Below are 22509 nucleotides of genomic sequence, written 5' to 3' on the forward strand. Positions count from 1 at the left end.
ACTCCAGTGGCCTGATAGCCCAGGTGGGTCTTTATTCCATTCCTCCAGCAACTCTGGGCTTCAGATCAGGTGACAAGAAGGTGACCTAGTGCACAGAGACTGAGAGAGGCTCACAGGCAGCTCCTGGGTGCAATTATGAAGACCTGCAAACACACATTCCCATGTGCCTGGAGGAAATGTCACCAGCATCCAGCTGGCTTCTGGCCTGCGGTGACCTTTGCAGGACTGGGGAGCTGCTCCTCACTCCTGCTGGCTGACAGCCAGAGGATTAAAGCTGTATGCCAGAGAAGATGCAGTAGGGACCCAGGGCACAGGACAGCTTGTTCCAGGCACCAGAAGGTGTCAGAGATGTCAGAGATGACCAGGGCCTAGTGAGACGAAAGGGTTCACCCTTCATAAGACTTGCCAGGCCAGACGGAATCAAGTTCCCCACTACATTCACTGGGTTGGCTTATCCAATCTCTGGCTCCACTATTGACAAACTGAAACTTCAGGCAAATCACGTTCTCTCTCTAAGCCTCAGACATTCAGAAATAAAATTCCAGTCCCATCAGGAGGAGCACAGAGGGGATTTAAGGATTTCAAAGGTCATAGAGTTGTTCCCTTTCTTCCTTCCTTCCTCCCTCCCCTCACCCCCTCCTTCCCTCCCTCCCTCGTTAGGTCTCACCCAAGGATATTTTCCCATTGATTTTTATAGACAGTGGAAGGGAGAGGGAGAGACAGAGAGAGAAACATCAATGCAAGAGAGCCACATCGATTGGTTGCCTCCTGCACGGGCCCCAATCAGGGCTGAGGTAGGTGCCTTTGACCAAAATTGAACCTGGGACCCTTCAGTCTGCAGGCTGATGCTCTACCCACTGAGCCAAACCAGCTAGGATGTCATTCCCTTTCTTAAACTAGGTGCTGGGTACATGGGAATTTATTGTATTATTATTCTTTTATAATTTATATATATTTTTATCAATAGTATTTTATCTTTATATAATAGTCAATTAAAACAAAATAAAACACAAAATCCAGCCCTTTGGTAACTGGCTTTTTCAGCTGGACCTCGGCAGGTGCCAAGGGCTCTGCCAGCAGGCTGTTCCCTAACACCACAATTGTGTGTCCTATGACTCATCCTGGCCCCAGGCACCATAGTCCTGGTATGTCTGGGGCCTACACTCAGGGAAGGGCCCCTGTGCCTCTTCTCCCCGCTGAGCAGGACAGAAAAACAAAAAGGTGAATGTGTTAGCAGGCATGTTAGCACTGGTAACTAACATTTAAACTGAATTCTTAGCCACATTAAAAGTCTGAATATATTCAACTTAGGCTTAAAGACTTCTCAAAGCCTCCACTCACAGGTTCTCAGGACCAGGCTGAAGACACTCCTCACTGGGTGTCATGACTCACAGTTGTCATGCCCCAAACAGACACCCCAAGCGTGAGTACTGTGCCGCCGGCACTTGGCACTGAGGGACAGCTGCCAACCCTCTCTGCAGGGCCCTCAGACAGCATCCATTAGACCGTCCAGGTTCCCGGAAACTCCATCCTTATTTTTTGTGCCTCATCACCCCAAGGGCATAAAATAGCTTATTTCAAGTTTTGAAGAATATGTTTATTTGAATGACTCTGAATGACTCTGGTTACCAAGCCTAAAACTTTGATCATGGAACTATGCAGAAGACCTCCTTCCCCACGGAATTATTACTTCTGATAACCACAGTGCTATTGTTATTTACACTGTCTCAAACTTAAAACACTCATGATATTCTCCCCATTTGACAGATGGAAAACGGGAGGCCCAGAAAGATTAAATGATTTGCCTTACAACACACAGGAGAGCCAGGAACGAGACCCGGGCCAGTTTGGGCCAGACTGTGTTCGGCAATATGGGATGAGAGATGTTACCTGAGGGAGAGATGCTCTGTGCTGGAGAGACAGCTAGGAAAAAAGTACTCTACTTTCAGGGAAAGGGGCTCGATGTCCCCAAGACCCACTAGGTCACAAACTGGGTGTGTTCACGTGTTTGGTGGCTTCATGATTTGTCATTAGCTACTCTCTGCCAAGGGGCCCCACTCTGACCCTGAGCCCGCTGGACTGGTGATTCTTATCTGTGCAATGAGGATGTCACAGGCAGAAGATGCCACTTCCTCCTCCCAGTCAGGCAGGACTGGTCATCGCCCCACCAGGCCATCACCTGCAAGAGCAGGCCTGCCTGGCCCGCCCACTCAGCTGTTTACCTTGCTCAGAGGCCCACTCTTACAGGTAGGTTTCTTTCTGGCAGCTGGTCAGTTTCACTTCCTGGTTGACTCCCAGACAGCCCCAAAACAACAATAAAAAGTCACTTCCTCTGAAGCCTGCCCTTCAGAATTCATTCTTGACACCTTGTTATACACCCACTGTAGGCAAGGAAAGTTCAACAGCTTCCTTTCCATTCTGGTTAGAGAATCAGGTGGTGTTGGGCCGCTGACACTGCCTCTTTATTAGAGGTTTAAAACCCCCATCCACAAACATTTGCCGAGTTGTGCTGTGTGTCAGATTTGATCCTAGGTGTTGGGGACACAGAGGCAAGTGAATCATGAGCCTACGGAGCCCACAAACACTGAAAAGAACCCACACAGAGGGCTAAGAGCCCCCGAGGGGAACACTGGGGGCTAGGAAGCACAACTAGATCCCCACTCGGTCACCTTCCGAGCAGGGGATGATCAGAGATTAAAGGGGTTTTCACCTGGGCAGGAAATCCAGTATTGCCATCTGTCTTCTATAGACCTTTGGGTGCAGCTCTTAGAAACGGTTCAAAGCCCTAGGTCTAGCATTGCACTAATATGATAGCCTTCACCAGGTATGGCTTTTTAAGGTTAATTTAATCTGAATTAAAAATTCAGTTTCTTAGTCACACTAGTGGCTACTCTATTGGACTGTGCAGACATAGGACACTTTCATCATCACAGAAAGTCCTATTGGACAGTATTGGCTAGAGGCTCACAGATCTGGATTCCAATGCCAGCCCTTCCACTAACCAGACATGTGACCTTGAACAAGCGGCTCTACCTTGCTGTACCTCAGTTTTCTCATCTGCAAAATGGGGATACTTTCCTCAAAGGCTGGAATGAAGATAAAATGAGCTCATGCATGTAATACTCTTAGGACCACAATGGCCAGGTACATAGTAAGTACTCTATCAATGGTAGTTATTTTTATTTTCATCATTAGTCCATAGCACCAAGGAGGCGGTTACTGTGCCTCATGTCACTGCCTCTCTCCTGGTACTGTTGGCATAGCAGATGCCCATCAAGTGCCCATCAATTCCTTTTTCCCTGGTTGCTTCACCCAAGGCTGGGCTGACACGCACCTGCCGCCAGGGGATGAGAGGCAGGAATGGGTACTCACATCTGCAGAGATGGCTCCACACGGGGAAGAAGGCCATGTAGAGGGCCACGTCCCCCGCTGTCGGGTAGGACTTGAAGATGGAGATGATGGCAATCTGGATGAACATGAAGAAGACAGGGTGCTCCCTGGGGTAGGGCAGGACAGACATACAGACAGAGATCAGTCAGGCACCAGCCCCACCCCTGAGACTCCTGACTCTATCCCTCAAACCCAAAACTACTCTCCAGGGAGCTTTAGGCAAGGGCTGACTCTGCTACCCATAAGACACTGGGCCCAGGTCAAGTAGCAGAGCCGAAAACTGTGGCCGGCTGTCGTGGCTCAGTGTTTGAGTGCCGACCTATGAACCAGGTCATGGGTCCATTCCCGGTCAGGGCACATCCCTGGGTTGCAGACTTGATCCCCAGTAGGGGTGTGCAGGAGGCGGCCAATCAATGTTTCTCTCTCATCATTGAAGTTTCTATCTCTCCCTCTCTGAAATCAATAAAAATATATTTAAAAACAAACAAACAAAAATCTGTGGGGACCCAGAGATGCCCAAGGTGGTAAGGAGGGCTCAGCAAACACTAGAGAAACAGCGCACAGAGACATTTCCCATCCCCCTCCCCACAACCAGCCCCCAGGAGCCACCAAGGAAAAAACAAATGAAGTCGGCCGTTCTTTATTACTGGGCTTAAAAGCCTGCTTGTAACTAGGTAGTCTCCCTGGCCAGAGGCCCCTCTGACAACTGGACGCAGGGCAGGAAGCGCTTCCTTGCTGATGCTTTTCCTCTGACAATTGGGTCAGTGGGGTCTACAGACCCTTAGCTACAATGAACTCTTTTCCAGAAAGAGAACTGAGAGCTGGGCAGCTTTTCAGCTCGTAAGGGCTGGAACTGGAGTTCTTGTTACCTTAAGCCAATAACAAAATGGTTACCATTCCCTGAACCCTGGCTTCTGCTAAGCTCTGTCCTGGGCCCTTCTCTTACAGTGTTGCACGTGATCCTCACTACACCTCAACTGCCCCTCGAGGTAGGCAGTGCTGTCACCTGCACTGTGCAGATGAGGAAATCAGGTTCAGGAAAGTCGAGCTAGCTAGTAGGCGAATGAGCCGTTTGTCTTCAGAACACCTAAGCACCACCGATACTGTTCTCCTGAGTGCCTAGCACAGTGACAGCTCTGATCGGGCAGGGCGGGGACAGAGCTCAGTCTCCAGTGTTCCTCCAAGAGCTCACCACATGCAAAAGGGAAGCAAACAGAAAGAGGCCAGATCTACACCCTTGTTAGCTGTTTCTAAGCAACATGCACATGGCCTACATCTGCACAGTTCCTGGATGCCCAACTCATGGAGGTTTTCTTCAGAGGTTAATGGCATTCTTTTCTTGCAGGTCAAAGGTCAGGGTGACTCAATGGATGTAAATCTGACAAACATGAAAATCCAATAAACATGCACACACCCAAACACTCCAATCCGTCTACAGAGCAACTACAGAAACTCAGGTTGGCAAAGTCACGCAACCCTATAGCTTCTAAGGATTCAGCTACCTCAGTGATCATCTTCCTAAAGATAATCCAAATCACTGGCTTTGGCTTTTTAGGTAGCTGGTAACAGCTGTAACATTTCTTTGAAAAGACCAGTAAAAATGTAGTGCCAACAAGGATGGAGACCAGAACCTCCTGCGACACTGCCTAGAGACAGGTGGCCTGCAGGGCCCTGTTCCACACTGGAAGCAGACACTGCAGGGAGCTTCATATCCGGGCACAGGAGGGCAGCAGTGGGGGAGGTCAGGTATCTTCATATGCTCTGTCCCCACACTTCTGAGCCTGGTGGTGGTGGTGGTGTTTCACATAATGGTGGTGCTGTTGTCTAACTAGGAACTATCTGTGGCCTTTCACCTGTTGACCTAACACATCTTGAGTCCCCTTGGGCGAACTGTCACTGGGCTGCTGATACAGGACACCCAATAAAATTCACTTTTTCCAAAGACAACCTGCAACTCCAACCTCTGCTGTTATCCAAAACAGTGAGTGGACTCAGCAGCAGTGTGGGCGCAAGTGCCCCAGAGTGAGGCCAGGAGAAATATCAGGGTGCTCCCTGCAGCCTGCACTCATGTGTGACTCTATTGTTGGCTATGGCCACTGACACCCAGGGCGATTGAGGGCAGGGTTCCCTGGGCAAAGATGGCAGAAACCTAATAGCAGATGCTCCCAATCTGAAAGGCACCTGCAAGGCTACAAATGGTTCTCTGAACAAAGAAGGAGCAGGTCCAACCACTTACTTCAGCTTAATGGCTAAGGGGATGGTGTAGAAGAAGACGTTGATCTGAAACACACACACGAAGAAGAGGCTGAAGTGCTCAAACATCTCTGCAAAGAAGTACCAAAAAAGACCAATGTTTGGAGTGAGATCTGGAACAGAAAGTCTGGAGTGAAGAAAACAAAGGGAGAGAAAAAAGAGAGCAAAGTTATAAATGGTCTGCTTTAACCTGGTTTTCTCCTGAAGACGCTGATCACTACTAGGCTGTGAAGAATGACTTTGTCTCCACAGAGGTCAGGCTGTGAGGGGCTCTCTAGGCACCCTGGATATAGGTAATTAACAAAAACAAGGGGCCGAGAATGACAACCTATAATAAATATTAGCTGAGCCAAACTCTGGCATGTATCAAATATCTGAAATGAGGCAGGGATTCATGCTAGAAATAAAAAGACCAGCTCCTATTGTACTGCCAAGACATATATGTTTAAAATTAGGAGATACTCAGTACTGTAACAAAAGAGGAATGGGTTCTACATGAACAGGATCTATTCGGGGCATTCCAAAGACTTGCCTAGAGGAACAAGCTCAAAGACTCTGCTCCTCCCCATTCCTGCTCAGCATCCCACAGCAGGAGCCACTGCAGTGAGACTTCTAGGGGCTGAGGAATCACCAGCAGATTCTGGCGAGGATACCAGACCCCATTTGAGAAGTACGGGTTTAACTGGAAAACTTTTTGTTGAGTTGTATCAGATAAAAATTGGCTGCAATTCTGGCTCTTCTAAAAATTTACATTATATTTTTTATTTGAAAAAATATGGAGTGGAAACATGTCATTCACAATTTTAAAAGGGGAACATATGGAACATGAAGAACAAATAGGGAAGGACTCGTGGTCAGATTTCACTAACACAGCTTCCCCCAGGGCAAGGCCTTGCCTTCTGCTGTAACTACATTTCCTCATCTGTGAAATGAGGTACAGAACACAGTCTGTGGCCAGCAGAAAACCAGGAAAGGCTTTTCACTCCTATCCAAGGCGTTACAAATTCCTATTCAAGGCAGCGCATGAAGAGCTGAAAGTTACTAAGATATTGTTATATTCAGCCAGGATTTAACACAAATTAGCAGCTCAGAATCCCCAAGGGGAGTCTGCCACTCCAGATCCCTTCCCCACCCTGGTTTAAGTGTCTACCACCCCACTGGGCTGTGAGCTCCTTGAAGCTTGGGCAGTGGCTACTTGCTTTAGTATACCATACAGAGAGTGTTTGGAAATGTCTGCAGAATTCTTACTGCAAACCCATTTTGATTTTTTCTAAAAAGGTTGACACGTGGGAGGTGGCTTTATTTTAAAGAGACCCTCTTGCAGCAAAGGAATACACCCATTCCTCTTTGGGACTGAACCAAAACCTTCTAGGCAGAGGCTGGCAGTCGCTTTGGATGTTCCTAGAGAATGCACTAGATCAAATATATGCCCTAGACCAGTGGTTCTCAAAGTGCGTTTCCTGGACCAGCAGATCAGCATCACCTGAAAACTTGTTAGAAATGCAAATTCTTGGTCCCTACCTCAGACTTACTAAAAACCTCTAGAAGTGGGGCCCGGCAATGGGGGTGTTAGCAAGCCCTGAAGGTAATTCTGATGCACACTAAAGTTGAAGACCACGGTGTCTAGGTGCTCCCTGTGGTTGCTCGCACTCTGATTCCAGCTGGAGTTGTGAAAACCAAATTAGCTTCCAGAGTTTTCTAATGAGGTCATTACTTACATGAAGCCGTAGACTGCAGGGATGAAATCCCAGGAGCTGAGAAGGAAGAAGGAGAGGCAAATGATTACCACTAGGCTTCCCATGTACATCATGGCATACTCCCAAGAGAAGATCCAGAAGGCTTTGCTCTTTACTTTCACAGGGATGTACTGCCGCTAGGAGAGAAGGCAAAACGGTACATTTAGGGAGGACAATAATAGAGGGCGGTTATCACTTTAAACTTCAAGATCTGTCCTGCAAAATGCAGGAAATAAAAAGGTTGAAAAATCAAAGGATTGAAAATATATACTAGGTAAACACTAACTAAAAGAAAATTAGTTTGGTTATACTGTTACCAGATAATAAACTTTAATGTAAAAAGTATTACAGAGATAAGGATGCTCCATAATCATAAAAAGTGCTAGTCATCAGAAAGACTTAACATTTCTAAATTTGTATATAGCTAATAACACAGTCTCAAAATATATAAAACAGACATGGACAGAGCTACAAAGGAAAAACAGACAAATTACTCATCAGTGTATAACTGAATAGATCAAACAGACAAAAACCAGTAACCAAGTGGCACATGTGAATAGCATATTTAATAAATTTGGTCTCATGAGAGCTTATAAAATATAGCACTCCCAGGTAGCTGATTGATGTTTGTTTCTCATTATTGATGTTTCTATTGCTCTCTCCCTCTCCTTTTCTCTCTGAAATCAATAAAAATATTTTTTCCCCTAAGAACAGGAACAAGACAGGGATGTCCCCTTTCACCACTCTTATTCAATAAAAAAATATTTTTAAAAAATGATGAGAGAGAATCATTGATCACCTGCTTCCTGCATGCCTCCACTGGGGATCAAGCCCACAACCCAGGCATGTGCCCTAAGTGGGAATTGAACCGTGATCTCCTGGTTCATACGTCAACATTTAACCTCTGAGCTACACCACTGGGCTGGGGACATTTATTTATTTATTTTTTAAAAATCTATACTTTTGAGGGTACTTACAGAGTTCCCCTTTCCCCCTCCCCCAATGTCCCCCTCTACCCAGTTCCCACCTCAGGCCTTCACCACCCTATTGTCTGTGTCTACAGGTTCTTTAGTTAATCTCTTCCCACACCCCCCCGAGATTTGCCATTCTGTTCAATGTTTCCATGCCTCTAGTTCTATTTTATTCATCAACTAGAGGCCCGGTGCATGATATTCATGCACTGGGGGGGGGGGGTGTCCCTCAGCCCGGCCTGCAACCTCTTGCAGTCTGGGACCCCTCGGGGAATGTCCGCCTGGTAAAGAGCAGGCCCAGCCAGTTTCACAGGAAAGTTCTATCAACATACAAGGAACAGATGACTGTAATATTAAATTAACTCGTTCATAGCAAATAATATAAGCTTGATACCAAAATCACTTAACCAATACAAATGCAAAAGTGCTAAATGAAATATTATGTAATATAATTCAGCAACACATGAAAAAGATTATGATAAAGTTGTGTTATAATTAGGTTGAGTTTTTTCCAAAAATTCAAGGTTAGTTCAACATAAGAAAGCTGTTAATATATATATCTCACAAACAGCTTCAAGAAATCATATTAGTATCTAGATATATGCAACAACTATTTATGATGAAAATAACAACAACAAAATTCAGTGAAGTGGCAGGGTAAAAAAATAACACAGGAATAGCTTTCAAATGCACAAATAATAAAAAATTAGAGGACACAATGGTAGATGAAACCACATTTATAATAACACCAAAGAAAATAAAACTCAGATTTAAATTTAACAGGAAATGTGCAAAACCTATTCAAGGAAAATTTTAAAGCAACCCTGAAAGACACTAAAATCAACTTAAACCAATGGACAGAAATCTCCCGTTCTTGTTTAGAATGATTCAACATTATAAATATGTCAGTTCTCCTTAAACAGATTTATAAATTAAATTCAATAATGCAATCCTAATAAAAATGTCAAATACCTACTTTATGGAATTATACAAAACAATGTAAAGGTCGTATGGAAAAATAAACATGCAAGAATTGCTAGGAAAACAAGTGATAAGGAAAAATCATGAAGTGTTGACTAGCCCTATCAGACATTAAAATACACTACAGCCGAAACCGGTTTGGCTCAGTGGATAGAGCGTCGGCCTGCGGACTGAAAGGTCCCAGGTTCGATTCCGGTCAAGGGCATGTACCTGGGTTGCGGGCACATCCCCAGTAGGAGATGTGCAGGAGGCAGCTGATCGATGTTTCTCTCTCATCGATGTTTCTGGCTCTCTATCTCTCTCCCTTTCTCTCTGTAAAAAATCAATAAAATATATTTTTAAAAAAATACACTATAAACCTCTATAATTAAAACAATGTAATACTGGCACATATACTGTATAGACAAACAGACTAGTGGAATAGAACAAAAAGTTCATCATTATACCAAAATACTTATTTTTTAATAAATGGTGCCAGGACAATTTAGGTAGCCATTTGGAAAAAGATAAAATCAGACCTATATCTCACACCATTGTTGTAGTAAACTCCAAATCAATTAGGGATGTAAATTTTTTTTTTAATGAAAGCATGAAATGTTAGAAAAAGCATGGTAAAATTGTCTTTAACTATGATGTAGGGGAAAGCTAAAATATCCAGAGGCAATAAAAGACTGATTAAATTTGGTTACATTACAATGAAAAGTTCTGTGCAACAAAATCACTATAAATAAAATGAGAATATATGTCCACACAAAAACTTATACATGAATGTTCATAGCAGCATTATTCATAATAGCCTAAAAGTAAAAACAATCCAAATGTCTATCAACTCAATGAATGAATAAATAAAATATAGCATACTATAAGAATACTATACTAATGGAATAGTGTTTGGCAATAAAAAGGAATGAAGTACTAATAATACATGCTACAACAGAAATGAACCTAAAAAACCTCATGCTAAATGAAAGAAAAGCCCACATATTGCATGATTCCATTTATATGAAACTAGAGGCCTGGTGCACGAAATTCATGCAGGGGAGGGAGGTTGTCCCTCAGCTTAGCCTGCACCCTCTCCAATCTGGGACCCCTTGGGGTATGTCCGACTGCCAGCAGTCCAGGACCGCTGGCTCCTAACCGCTCGCCTGCCTGCCAGCCTGAATGCCCCCTAACCGCCCCCCTGTCAACCTGATTGCCCCCAACTGCCCTCCCCTGCTGGCCCAATACATAAACAAAGTCAAAAGACAACTGAAAAACTAGAAGAAAATATTTGCAAAGGTTTAATACTTTTAATACATAAAGTGTACAGTTTCTTTCAGGATTGTGTCTTTTAATATATAAAGTGTATAGTGTCTTTCAGGATTGCTCCCCTGTCGACCTGATTACCCACAACTGCCTCCCTTGCTGACCTGATTGCCCCTAACTGCCCTCCTCTGCCAACCTGATCACCCCCAACTGCCCTCCCCTGCTGGCCTGATCGCCCTCAACTGTCCTCCCCTGCCGGCCCGATCGCCCCCAACTTTCCTCCCCTGCCACGACCCACCTCCTCTGCCGGGACCTGCCTCCTCTGTGCTGCACGGAGCTGTGGGACTCCTAGGTCTTACCATGCAGGAGCGGCCGCCAGGCCCTGCCTCCACTGTGCGTGTGGCCATCTTTGTGGTGACCATCTTGTGATGATGTTGCCCGAGGGCACAAGGACCACCTAGGCTTTTATTAGTATAAATGTGCAGGATAGAGGGCTGGAGGTGAGAGGGCATTGGGAGAAAACAGAGTGACTGCTAATGGATATGGGGCTCCTTTTTGGGTGATAAAAAGTTGTAGAATTGATTGTGGTTATGGCTGCACAACTCTGTGAATGTACTAAAAACAATTAAAATGTACAGTTATTTTTTTAAAAATATATTTTATTGATTTTTTACAGAGAGGAAGGGAGAGGGATAGAGAGTTAGAAACATCGATGAGAGAGAAGCATCGGTCAGCTGCCTCCTGCATACCTCCTACTGGGGATGTGCCTGCAACCAAGGTACATGCCCTTGACTGGAATCGAACCTGGGACTCTTCAGTCCCCAGGCCGACGCTCTATCCAGTGAGCCAAACCGGCTAGGGCTAAACTGTATACTTTAAATAGGTAAAAATGTATGGTATATAAAGTATATCTTTTTAAAAATATATATATTTTATTGATTTTTTTACAGAGAGGAAGGGAGAGGGATAGAGAGCTAGAAACATCGATAAGAGAGAAACATTGATCAGCTGCCTCCTGCACGCCCCCCCCCCTCCCGGGGATGTGCCCGCAACCAAGGTACATGCCCTTGACCGGAATCAAACCTGGGACCCCCCAGTCCGAAGGCTGATGCTCTATCCACTGAGCCAAACCAGTTAGGGCAGATAAAGTATATCTTGATAAATAATAAAAGCTGTTAAAGGAAAAAAAAAACTATAAACAAAGTCAAAAGACAACTGAAAAACTAGAAGAAAATATTTGCAAAGGTTTAATACTTTTAATACATAAAGGATTCTTAAAAATTTAGAGAAAAAGTATCTAAATCCAACAGAAAATGAGGAGGGGGGAGGAATAAACAGACAATGCACAAATATGAAAGAAATGTTCAAACTCACTTATATTTAGAGAAATGCAAATTAAGACAACACTGAGACATCATTTCTCATGATTAGACTGGCATCTTGTTAGTGAACCTGTGGGAAAACATGTCCTCTCCTACTTTACTGGTGGGAATAGAAAATTTGTATATGCTTTCTGGAGGGAAATGGAAAAGACCTGACAAAACTACACATGCACTTATCTTTGGATCCAGTAATTTACTTCTAGAAATCTACCTGGAATTCAAAAATACACCTCCAATAATACAAGAGTACACATACACAAGGTTACTCATTGAAGCATTAATTTAAGTGCAAAATTCTGGAAACAATCTAAATTCCCATATACTGGAGAGAAGTTAACACACAATGAAGTACTATGCAGCTGTAAAAAAAAAAAAAAAGAATAAGGAATATCTCTGTTTCAATAATTTCCAGGAAATCATGTTAAGTGGAAAAAGCAGAACACAAAAAGAGTATCTAGTACAAGAAAGAAGGGGAGGATGTAAGAAAATATACATGTGCCCTGGCCAGCGTGACTCAGTGGACTGGAAGGTCACGGGTTTGATTCCAGTCAGGGCACATACTTGGGGTGCAGGTTTGATCCCCGGTCGAGGCATCTATGGAATGTTTCTCTCTCTCTCTCCCCACCCCCCCTTCCTCCCTATCTAAAAAAAAAAAAAATTAAATGAATAAATAAAATAAAAAATACATGGATCTATTCATTTGTGCAAAAGCAATGCAGGAAAGATAAACCGAAAACTAAAGAAAATAATTACTTAGGATGACAGGAAAGGTAGAAAGCAAAGACCAAGATAGCAGGGATGAGCACTAGCTGGTTTGGCTCAGTGGATAGAGCATCGGCCTATGGACTGAAAAGTCCTGGGTTCGATTCCAATCAAGGGCACATGCCTGGGTTGTGGGCTCGATCCCCAGTAGAGGGCATGCAGAAGGCAGCCAATCAATTATTCTTTCTCATTATTGATGTTTCTATCTCTCTCTCCCTCTCCCTTCCTCTCTGAAATCAATTTAAAAAAAAGATAGCAGGGATGAGGACAGAATAATAATCCTCTGAATATATCTTTTTAAAAATATATAGGATATCATCTATTTCTGCATGTGGTTTGTATTAAAAAATTCATAATGGAGCACTCAGACGAGAAGCCTATCTTAGTCACTCTTCGACTCTGAGCTGGACATGGCCTGAATCAACCTGATTTGACCTCCTCAAATGTCCCCATTGGGAAATTTTATCTCGGGACTAGGGCATTCTGCTTGTAAAAAAACAGGAACATACTGAGAATTCTGAGCAATAAATCAATCTAATAGTTGAAATGAAGACAAGGATGTGACATTGTCAGAACTACTGGTCCAAGGAAAAGTAGGTGCAATGAAGATTTGACAACACAAGTCATGGATGAGCTAGATAGGCTTGCCCAGAGACAACAGCAGACTAGAAAAGCAGAAAGATTGTTGTCTCACTTCCTTGTGGGTCTGGGACACTGTGTCAGTCTTAGAGTTGCTGAATATATCTTTTTGTAAAGCTGACTCTTAGAATCATATTTCAGTCCCTTCACATACCCCCCAAACAATTAAAATCAACCAGGACATAGGGGAAATCCAAAATGAATATAGCCCTAACCAGTTTGGCTCAGTGGATAGAGTGTCGGCCTGCGGACTCAAGGTCTCAGGTTCGATTCTAGTCAAGGGCATGTACCTTGGTTGTGGGCACATACCCCGTGGGGAGTGTGCAGGAGGCAGCTGATCAATATTTCTTTCTCATCAATGTTTCTAACTCTCTGTCCCTATCTCTTCCTCTCTGTAAAAAATCAATAAAATATATTTAAAAAAATGAATATAAACAGTAATAAGTTAACCTAACTATATCACAAATCAATAACATAACCACACTAAAGGGTCATATGGGGGTAGAAAAGAACTAAACTAAGTGACTATGAGAAACAGTAAGTTGACAGAATACTGTAAGGCTAAAGACAATAAGAACTATATATGAGCGCTATAATCAAGTCAGTAAGTGTATTTCTATGGGGGTATTCTCACAGCAATTCTAGAACTACTTTATGTGCATACTAGAATTGAACAGACAAGAAAATATATTGCAGACAATGAAAGCTAGGTTTCTCACTGTTAAGAGAAAGAAGTTATAAGGAAAAGGGAGAGACTAAAGTGAACCCTGTGGTGTTGGCTAGAATCATAGGTATCAGTATAAACGGATAGAAAGGTAAAGAATTACAGATGGCCCTAGCTGGTTTGGCTCAGTGGATAGAGTGTCTGCCTGCGGAATGAAGGGTCCCAAGTTCCATTCTGGTCAAGGGTACATGCCCAGGCTGCAGGCTCGATCCCCAGTAGGGGGCGTGCAGGAGGCAGCCAATCAATGATTCTCTCTCATCATTGATGTTTCTATCTCTCTCTCCCTCTCCCTTTCTCTCTGAAATCAATAAAAATATATTTTTAAAAAAAGAATTATAGATGTGTGTATATGTCAGTTAGTATACATACATTATTTCATAGCTCTGTTAGAAGCAATGATTCCCTAATAACAATAAGGATACCTAAAACCCTTGGTTTCTAAATAGCATTCTTCAATAAAAGGAATCCAAGTGTCCCTGAAGAAGTACTGATTTCAGGGCTGGGTGAGGAAAATACAAGATGAGCCTGGAACATCTTGTGGTACCAGAAAAAAAGGGAAGGAAAGGCTCAAAAATAGTCGGGGCTTGTCAAAATAACACAGGAGCAAATCTGAAGGAGCTCTTCATGGTCAAAGCTAGATAAATATGAGCAATAAGCTAATGATAATATCCAATTTTTTTAAAGGGGAAATTCATATAACGTACATTTAACCATTTTAAAGTGTGTAAATTGGTGACCATTTTAGTCATGTATAGTGCATAGGTTCTTTAACAGTTACCTTGAAAGAAGTTTGAGGTTGGTGAGAGATAGATTCTCCTCTACAAAAAAGGCAAGCTCCATAGCAGATTCTGGCATATTTTGCAACATTTATTAAACAAAAATTCATTAGCAAGCAGGCACAAAACAGTTCACACAAACTATCCTAGAAGGTCGAGTAAGTCCCAGCTCTCTCCCCTTTTATTTATTATTTATCCTCGCCCGAGGATATGCTCACTGATATTAGAGAAGAGGGGATGGGGGGTGGGGGAGGAGACAGAGAGAGACACACCCAGAAAGAGACAGAGAAACACAGATGTGAGAGAGAAATATTGATTGCTTACCTCCTGTGCACCCTGATCAGGAATAGAACCCACAACCTTTATGGTATCCAGGACAATCCTCCACCTAACTAAGCCACTTTAATTGCTTAAATTGCCACTTGCAAGGGGTTCACTCAGAGCAGAAGTGGCAATATCCCAGAGGCAGGAGTTCTGTTGCCCTTGGAGTTGTTTACTTCTAAAATTCATTTTGCTAATTAATAATCTATATATATAAAAGCCTAAGCGACCGTTATGACCGAATGACCAGAACAACCAGTCGACCAGTCGCTATGATGTGCACTGACCACCAGGGGGCAGATACTCAATGCAGGAGCTGCCCCCTGGTGGTCACTGCACTCCCACAGCCAACCTCAGGTGTCCCCTTCCCCCCAGCTGGCCAATCTCCTGTGGTCCCTCCCCCTGACCGGCTGGCCAACCTCCCGTGGTCCCTCCCCGCTGCTGGCTGGCCCCCCTCCCTGATAGGCCCCGATCGCCAGCCAGGCCAAGGGACCCAACCCATGCACGAATTCGTGCAACAGGCCTCTAGTCTCACCAATAAAAATCCAATCAGTTTCTGACATTCACATGCTAACTATCAAAGGTGAAGCTTAAGTTATAGAGAGCAAAGCACTGAGAACAGCCACCTGTGGAGTGTGGCCTTTCTGATACAAACTATATGACCACAATGGAGTGAGATGCTTCATTAAAGTAACTCATTGCCATCTGAATTGAGGCAGCTAATTGGCACGGATATAGTGCCAGATGGTCTATGGAAAAGTATGAAAAAATAAATTATAGACATCATAACTCCATTGTAAAGATTTTAAGGACAATGGGAAGCTAATCAAGAGATTTAAGCTAGTGATAACATTACTGTTAACAGATATAAGGGGAGGGGAATCTGATCAACCCTCTCTAAGCTCATTCTCACCCCTCTGTAAAACTGTGTGTTCCCCCCAAAGCTGGTGTGGCTCAGTTGGTGGGACCATCCTCCAGTGCTGATTGATTCCTGGTCAGGGCATATACCTACTTTGCCGGGCACAAATGGGAGGCAAGCCATGCATGTTTCTCTCATACAATGTTCTCTCTCTCTCTCTCTCTCTCTCTCTCTCTCTCTCTCTCTCTCTCTCATCAGTAAAAACATATCTTCTGGTGAGGATTTTAAATAAATAAATAAATAAATAAATAAAGTACTCTAGCCTCTAGCCACGTGTGGCTATTTAAACTTAAATTAATGGGAATCTATTAAAATTAAAAATTCAATTCCTCAGTCTCACTAGCACACTTCATTGCTCAATATTAACAATATAGAGATATAGGCCATTTTTATCACCACAAAAAGTTCTATTGATAACACTGCCCTAAAATATAGTTTCAAGAGAATAGTACATTTCTGGGGATGAAAAATAATTCAACAAAGAGGCATCCATAGTTAAATTCAAAGAAGAAGGCACTTAGGTTCTGAGTTCCTTTCTACAGTTCTACCTGTCCTTGGTCATCTATCTTGATCCTTCCCTTTTCCTGAAAAATACTGCCATCTAGCATAGAAGGAAGGGACAAAGGGAGGGAAGAAAGGGAACCACAGCCCAGAGGAAAAAAACAGAACCTTGAAAGCAAATTTTGTGTGTGTGTTGTTGTTGTTTTTTTGTCATTCTTCTCTACTAATGATATTTAAAAAGAAACAGGTGGGAAGTGAAAAAGACAGGCATGAAGAACTGAATCAGGTACACTGTTCAAAGCAGCTCTCTTAGGGGAGAGAGTCCTAAGCACACACCCAGGAGATGAGGTTTCACTCTTTGAAAATCCCATTAGCAAGCTCCAAGTTTCCAGTTGCTATTATGTTCTCAGTGCTTACTGGACCTAAAGTGTTAGCGTCAATGTTTGGGTGGAAATGATTTTTTCCCCCTGGCAAATCTGTGATTATAAAATGTGCAGTAAATTTTAGGTATAATTTTTATTTTATTTTAAGACAGTCTTGAGAGTCAGGTTTGCTTTGGGAAACAAAGCTCTGAAAATATAAAGTAATGTATAATTTACCAAGTCTACCTATAAACACTGAACTTGCACTTAACCTTTCAGGACTTACTCCTGTTACATAAAATGAGGCATGCCTAAAATATTTTAAAAAGAAACTCAAGGAATCCTTTGATTTCTTGTTATTTATAAACCCTAGAGCCAAACTTAATCTACAAGTCCAGACTGCAAATTTCACAGTGAACAGATGAGGATTCATTTTACCCACCTCTTTTCATTTACTACCTCTTTTGCTCAATAGCAAATACTAACTGAAAATAAAAAGAGTGTAAGTAGAAGTGTTGAAAGAATGGTGCTGAAATGTTCTGATCAATTTTAAAACCTTTTTATTTTAAAATACAGAAAACTACGTAAAATATATAACTCAGCGATGATTATAAGGCAAATATCCTTATAACCACGACCCGGGTCAAGAGAAAGACATTTCCAGTGACTCCTCAAGTCTTTCTGTGTCCTGTCCCCACCACAATCCCCTCTTCCCTTCAAAGTAACCACATTTATCCTGGCTTTGATAGAAAAATATCACTTCCTTGCATTTCTTTATGGTTTGCCACATAAATGTGCATCCCTTTACATAATAGTTAAGTCTTGTCTATTAAAAAAAAAATCTGATTCAACTTTCAAGTCTCTTTTAATGCACAGGTCCTATACCCCACCTTACTCCCATGCACTGCTGTTTCTTTCTTCCTTAGAATTCATCTGTTGAAGTACCTGAGGCATTTAACCTATGGAATGTCCTACAATCTGGTTTTTGCTATTACATACTTTGTCTTCAGTATTTCTTATAAATTGGCAGCTGGATCCAGAGGCTTGATCAAATTTGGCTTTGATCCTTTTGGCAAAACTTTGGTGGCAGTGTGTTCTTTCATCAGGAGGCATGATTTTTGTTAGTTTGTTTTAGAATATTTTTATTGATTTCAGAGAGGAAAGGAGAGGGAGAGATAGAAACATCAATGATGAGAGAGAATCATTGATCGGTTGCCTCCTGCATGCCCCACATGAGATTGAGCCTGCAACCCAGGCATGTGCACTTCACCAGAATCGAACCCGGGACCCTCAGTCCACAGGCCAACACTCTATCCACTGAGCCAAACTGGCTGGGGCTTGTTTGTTTTTTGATGTTAGTAGCTACTAATCCTCTATGCCTAGATCAACTGGGGTTGCAGAATTATACTATCCTATCATTTTGTTACCATTTGTAAGCTGAAATAATTTCATAAAGAGATGCTTCCTCTCAGTTACTATATGGTTACCTCATGATACAGAAAAGGCAGGATAAATGCCTATTTTTTTTCCTTTTATTTATCCAGTTTTCAAGATTGGTTCTCTTTCAGCTCTCTTAATTTGACCAATTAGATTTTCTTTTAGATATCATTATGAATTTAAATATATTTATAGATTTCAATCCATTGCAATTCTTTTCCCAATGCTCAATTTGCCCGCTTTTTGTCACTGGGAGCATCTCCAAGTTGGATCCTGAGTCCTTTTGAGGTGACCCCAGCAGCTAGCCTTTGATAGCTTCCTTGTTATCTGGTATCACAATGTTTCAGGATTATCCTGTACATTGCCTGCCCTACACCTACAATCAGCCATTTCTCTCAGAAGCCTTGGTTTCTTTTGATGGGTAAATGGCATTTTAAGATCACAATCTGGGTCCCAAGGATGCTCACTGATACTGGGTTGGTCATTGTTTCTAGACTTTTTTGTAGACATAAACATAGACACACACAAATATTCAAATACCTACAGGATGAGGCAGGTAACAAATGAAAAGAGATGAAGCATATGGGATTGTGGTAAAATGAAGAGAGCATACTTTTTCTAAAGGAGACAAATCTTCAAAATTTTCAAAAGAAGCTAGAAATATAAATTTTTAACATTAATTTTTAAAACATTGACAACTAATTTTAAATAATTAAACACTAGGGTCAAATAAAACATCAGTGGGCCAAATGTGGTTAATGGACTATGTGCACTCTCAACCTGAAAGTTTTAACCTATAATTATATCCCCCAAGTCACATTGTTGCTAATATGTAAAAATATTTAGGGAAGTAAGAGGATTCTCAGACTGCTTCAAGAAAAACCAAACTATACTAAGGAAGAGGAGAAATGTATAATTATCTCCCTTTCCCCAACTCTCTAAATCACTAGGGAGAAAAGCTTTTTCTGAACAGAAATCATTTTCTCTCTAGGACAATATTGTGAAAAGAAGTCAATTATCAGAATAAACTCAAAGAAACGCTTTAAATAAGGTCTTAACAAAAGAAACTCTTCCAAAGTACTAACACTCCTATGTTCATTTACAATAGCCAAGATATGGAAGCAATCTAAATGCCCATCAACAAATGAGTAGATAAAAAAAGTTTATATATCTCCTGTATAATAAAGAGGTAATATGCAAATTGACCATCACTCCAACACGCAAGATGGCTGCCACAAGATGGCCGGCAGGGGAGGGCAGTTGGGGGTGACCAGGCCTGCAGGGGTGGGCAGTTGGGGGCGACCAGGCTGGCAGGGGAGGGCAACTGGGGGCGATTGGGCCAGCAGGGGAGGGCAGTTAGGGGCAATCGGGCCGGCAGGGGAGCAGTTAGGCATCGATCAGGCTGGCAGGGGAATGGTTAGGGGGTGATCAGGCTGGCAGGCAGGAGCAGTTAGGGGCAATCAGGCAGGTAGGCAGGCGAGCAGTTGGGAGCTAGCAGTCCTGGATTGTGAGGGGGATGTCTGACTGCCCGGGATTGGGCCTAAACGGGCAGTCAGACATCCCTTGAGGGGTCCCAGATTGGAGAGGATGCAGACTGGGCTGAGGGACACACACTACCCCACAGATTTCGTGCAGGCCTCTAGTGTATATATAATGGAATATTATTCTGCCATAAAAAGAATAGAATCTTACCATTTGTAACTACATGGATGGACCTAGGGAGTATCATGCTAAGTGAAATAAATCAGACAAAGAAAGACAGATACCATATGATTTCACTTATACGGGGAATCTATATAACAAAATAAACAAAAGAAACAGACTGATAGATACAGAGAACAGACTGATGGTTGCTAAAGGTGAGGGGATTTGGGAGACTGGGTGAAAAATTATGAAGGAATTAAGAAGTACAATTAGTAGTTACAAAATAGTCACAAGGATATAAAGTACAGCATAGGGAACATAGTCAATAATCTATATCTCTCTATATAAAAGCCTACGCGACCATTCAACCGGTAGCTATGACATGCACTGACCACCAGGGGGCAGATGCTCAATGCACAGACAAGGAAACATGGAACAGACTGATGAATCTCAGAGGGAACAGGGGAGTGGGGAGGGCGGGAAGAGATTAACCAAAGATCTTATATGCATACTAGAGGCCCAGTGCACGAAATTTGTGCACTCGGGGGGGGGGGGAGGGTCCTCAGCCCGGCCTGTGCCCTCTCGCAGTCCGGGATCCCTTGGTTTGATGTTCAACTGATGGCTTAGGTCTGCTCTCTGGAGCAGGTCTAAGCTGTCAGTCAGACATCCTTAGCGCTGCCACGGAGGCGGGAAAGGCTCCCGCCACCACCGCTGCGCTAGCCAGCCATGAACTGGCTTCTGGCTGAGTGGCGCTCCCGCTGTGGGAGTGCACTGACCACCAGGGGGCAGCTCCTGCATTGAGCGTCTGCCCCCTGGTATTCAGTGTGTGTCATAGCGTCCAGTCATTCCGTTGTTTGGTCAATTTGCATATTACCCTTTTATTATTTAGGACTAGAGGCCCTATTCATGCACTGGTGGGGTCCCTCGGCCTGGCCTGCAGGGATCGGGCCAAATCCGTGCACCGGGCCTCCGACATCTCCCGAGGGGTCCCAGATTGCGAGAGGACACAGGCCAGGCCAAGGGACCCCACCAGTGCACAAATCCATGCACCAGGCCTCTAGTATTGTAATAACTATGTATGGTGCCAAGTGGGTACTTGAAATATTGGGGAAATCACTGTAAATCATATGATTGTTTGACTACTATGCTGTCTGTACACCTGAAACTAATACAAAATAATATTGAATGTCAACTGTAATTGAAAAATAAAATTTAAAAAAAGAAAAGAAACTCAACAAAATTTTTTATACCTAAGCTCTTAGAGTTTAAGGATGAGACGTGTAAATGCATGATCATTCCCTTACTCTCATTTTTACCTGTTCTAAAAGAAAAGGAAGCTAACACCATTGCCACCTCTGCCTTGACCCCCTTCTGGAAGCAGCAGAGACAACAGAAAGCTGCTGGGGAAAGAGAAAAGATGTGAAGAATTCTGAACAGCCCCAAAAATGCCTAGGGAAGGGACCCATTATCAAGAAAAACCTGGTTGGGTTTGGCTCCTTTGATACAAGGTAGAACCATGTAATCTACCCCAAACTCCAGAAAGTATAGAAATCACAGGAGTAACCCTTCCAGTTCAAAGACAAGAGGGCAGATTGGATCCTTAAGGGCACTCACAAAGTATTTTCCCCTGGTTTCTGTTACTTTCTTTCAAAGAAAATAAGAATCTCAAGCCATGTAAGGGGATCCAAGGCTTTAGGAATCCCAAGCAAAAGGATGGAGGAAACTAGGAACTTCACTGACGGCACCTCTGCTAGCCTCACAGCTCGGCCTCAAGGTCCTGTGCACTTTAGGGCTCTCTATTTTATTCTACACGCTATCAGATCATAACATTTTCAGCTTGTCTCTCATTGGGAAACTAGGCCCTAAGCCAAGGTCAGAGGAAGAGTAGAGATGGGGGAGGAGACCAGAGGGCTCAAACTACCACTCTCATAAGTGACTCACTAGTGAGCTAGATGCAGCATCCCCTGCCTTTGATGCTGAAGCCTTCCTGTGTCTCACATGGGGAAGAGAAAAAAAGCTTTGCCTCTGACACTGGTTGGACATTAGCTTGTCCACCTCCTACCCTCTCAAAATTCTACCAACAGAATGGAGGCAAGTTTGCAGTGTCAAAGAAGTACAAACTAACTTTCACAGTTCCTTTGACCATAGAAAATGAAACATTTTCTTTTCTCCCTCATCACTCCATGTACCTTCAAGCTGGTGACCCTGTCCTTTCTTTGAACATTTGAGCACTAATAACCATAACTGATATCTATTGAACTCTTATCATACTCTGTTCTAAATATTTGACATGTATTAACCCTTTTCAGTAGCTACTATTATATTATCCCCATTTTATAGGTGAGTAAACCAAGGCATAGAGAAGTAGTCACTTTCCCAAGATCACAAAGCAAATACCCATCCAAGCCAGGACAACTTCAGAGCCTGTATTCTATTTCCCTCCTTTTTACTATAAAATTTTCAAAC

The 22509-nt window shown here is 42.9% G+C and overlaps 1 protein-coding gene across 2 annotated transcripts in view; it reads right to left on the reverse strand.

Moving 5' to 3' along the window:
* Window positions 1-22509, reverse strand: part of PIGU (phosphatidylinositol glycan anchor biosynthesis class U) — a 109569-nt gene that overhangs the window by 18126 nt on the left and 68934 nt on the right. For both annotated transcript variants that reach the window (XM_059705945.1, XM_059705946.1), the window contains exons 8-10: window positions 7362-7516; window positions 5627-5770; window positions 3373-3497 (exon numbers count right to left, since the gene is read on the reverse strand). In XM_059705945.1, the coding sequence (XP_059561928.1) occupies window positions 3373-3497; window positions 5627-5770; window positions 7362-7516 (424 nt within the window). The remainder of the gene's footprint in view (window positions 1-3372; window positions 3498-5626; window positions 5771-7361; window positions 7517-22509) is intronic.

The sequence above is a fragment of the Myotis daubentonii genome, chromosome 8 (assembly GCF_963259705.1).
Source record: "Myotis daubentonii chromosome 8, mMyoDau2.1, whole genome shotgun sequence".
In the NCBI taxonomy this organism is placed as follows: Eukaryota; Metazoa; Chordata; class Mammalia; order Chiroptera; family Vespertilionidae; genus Myotis; species Myotis daubentonii.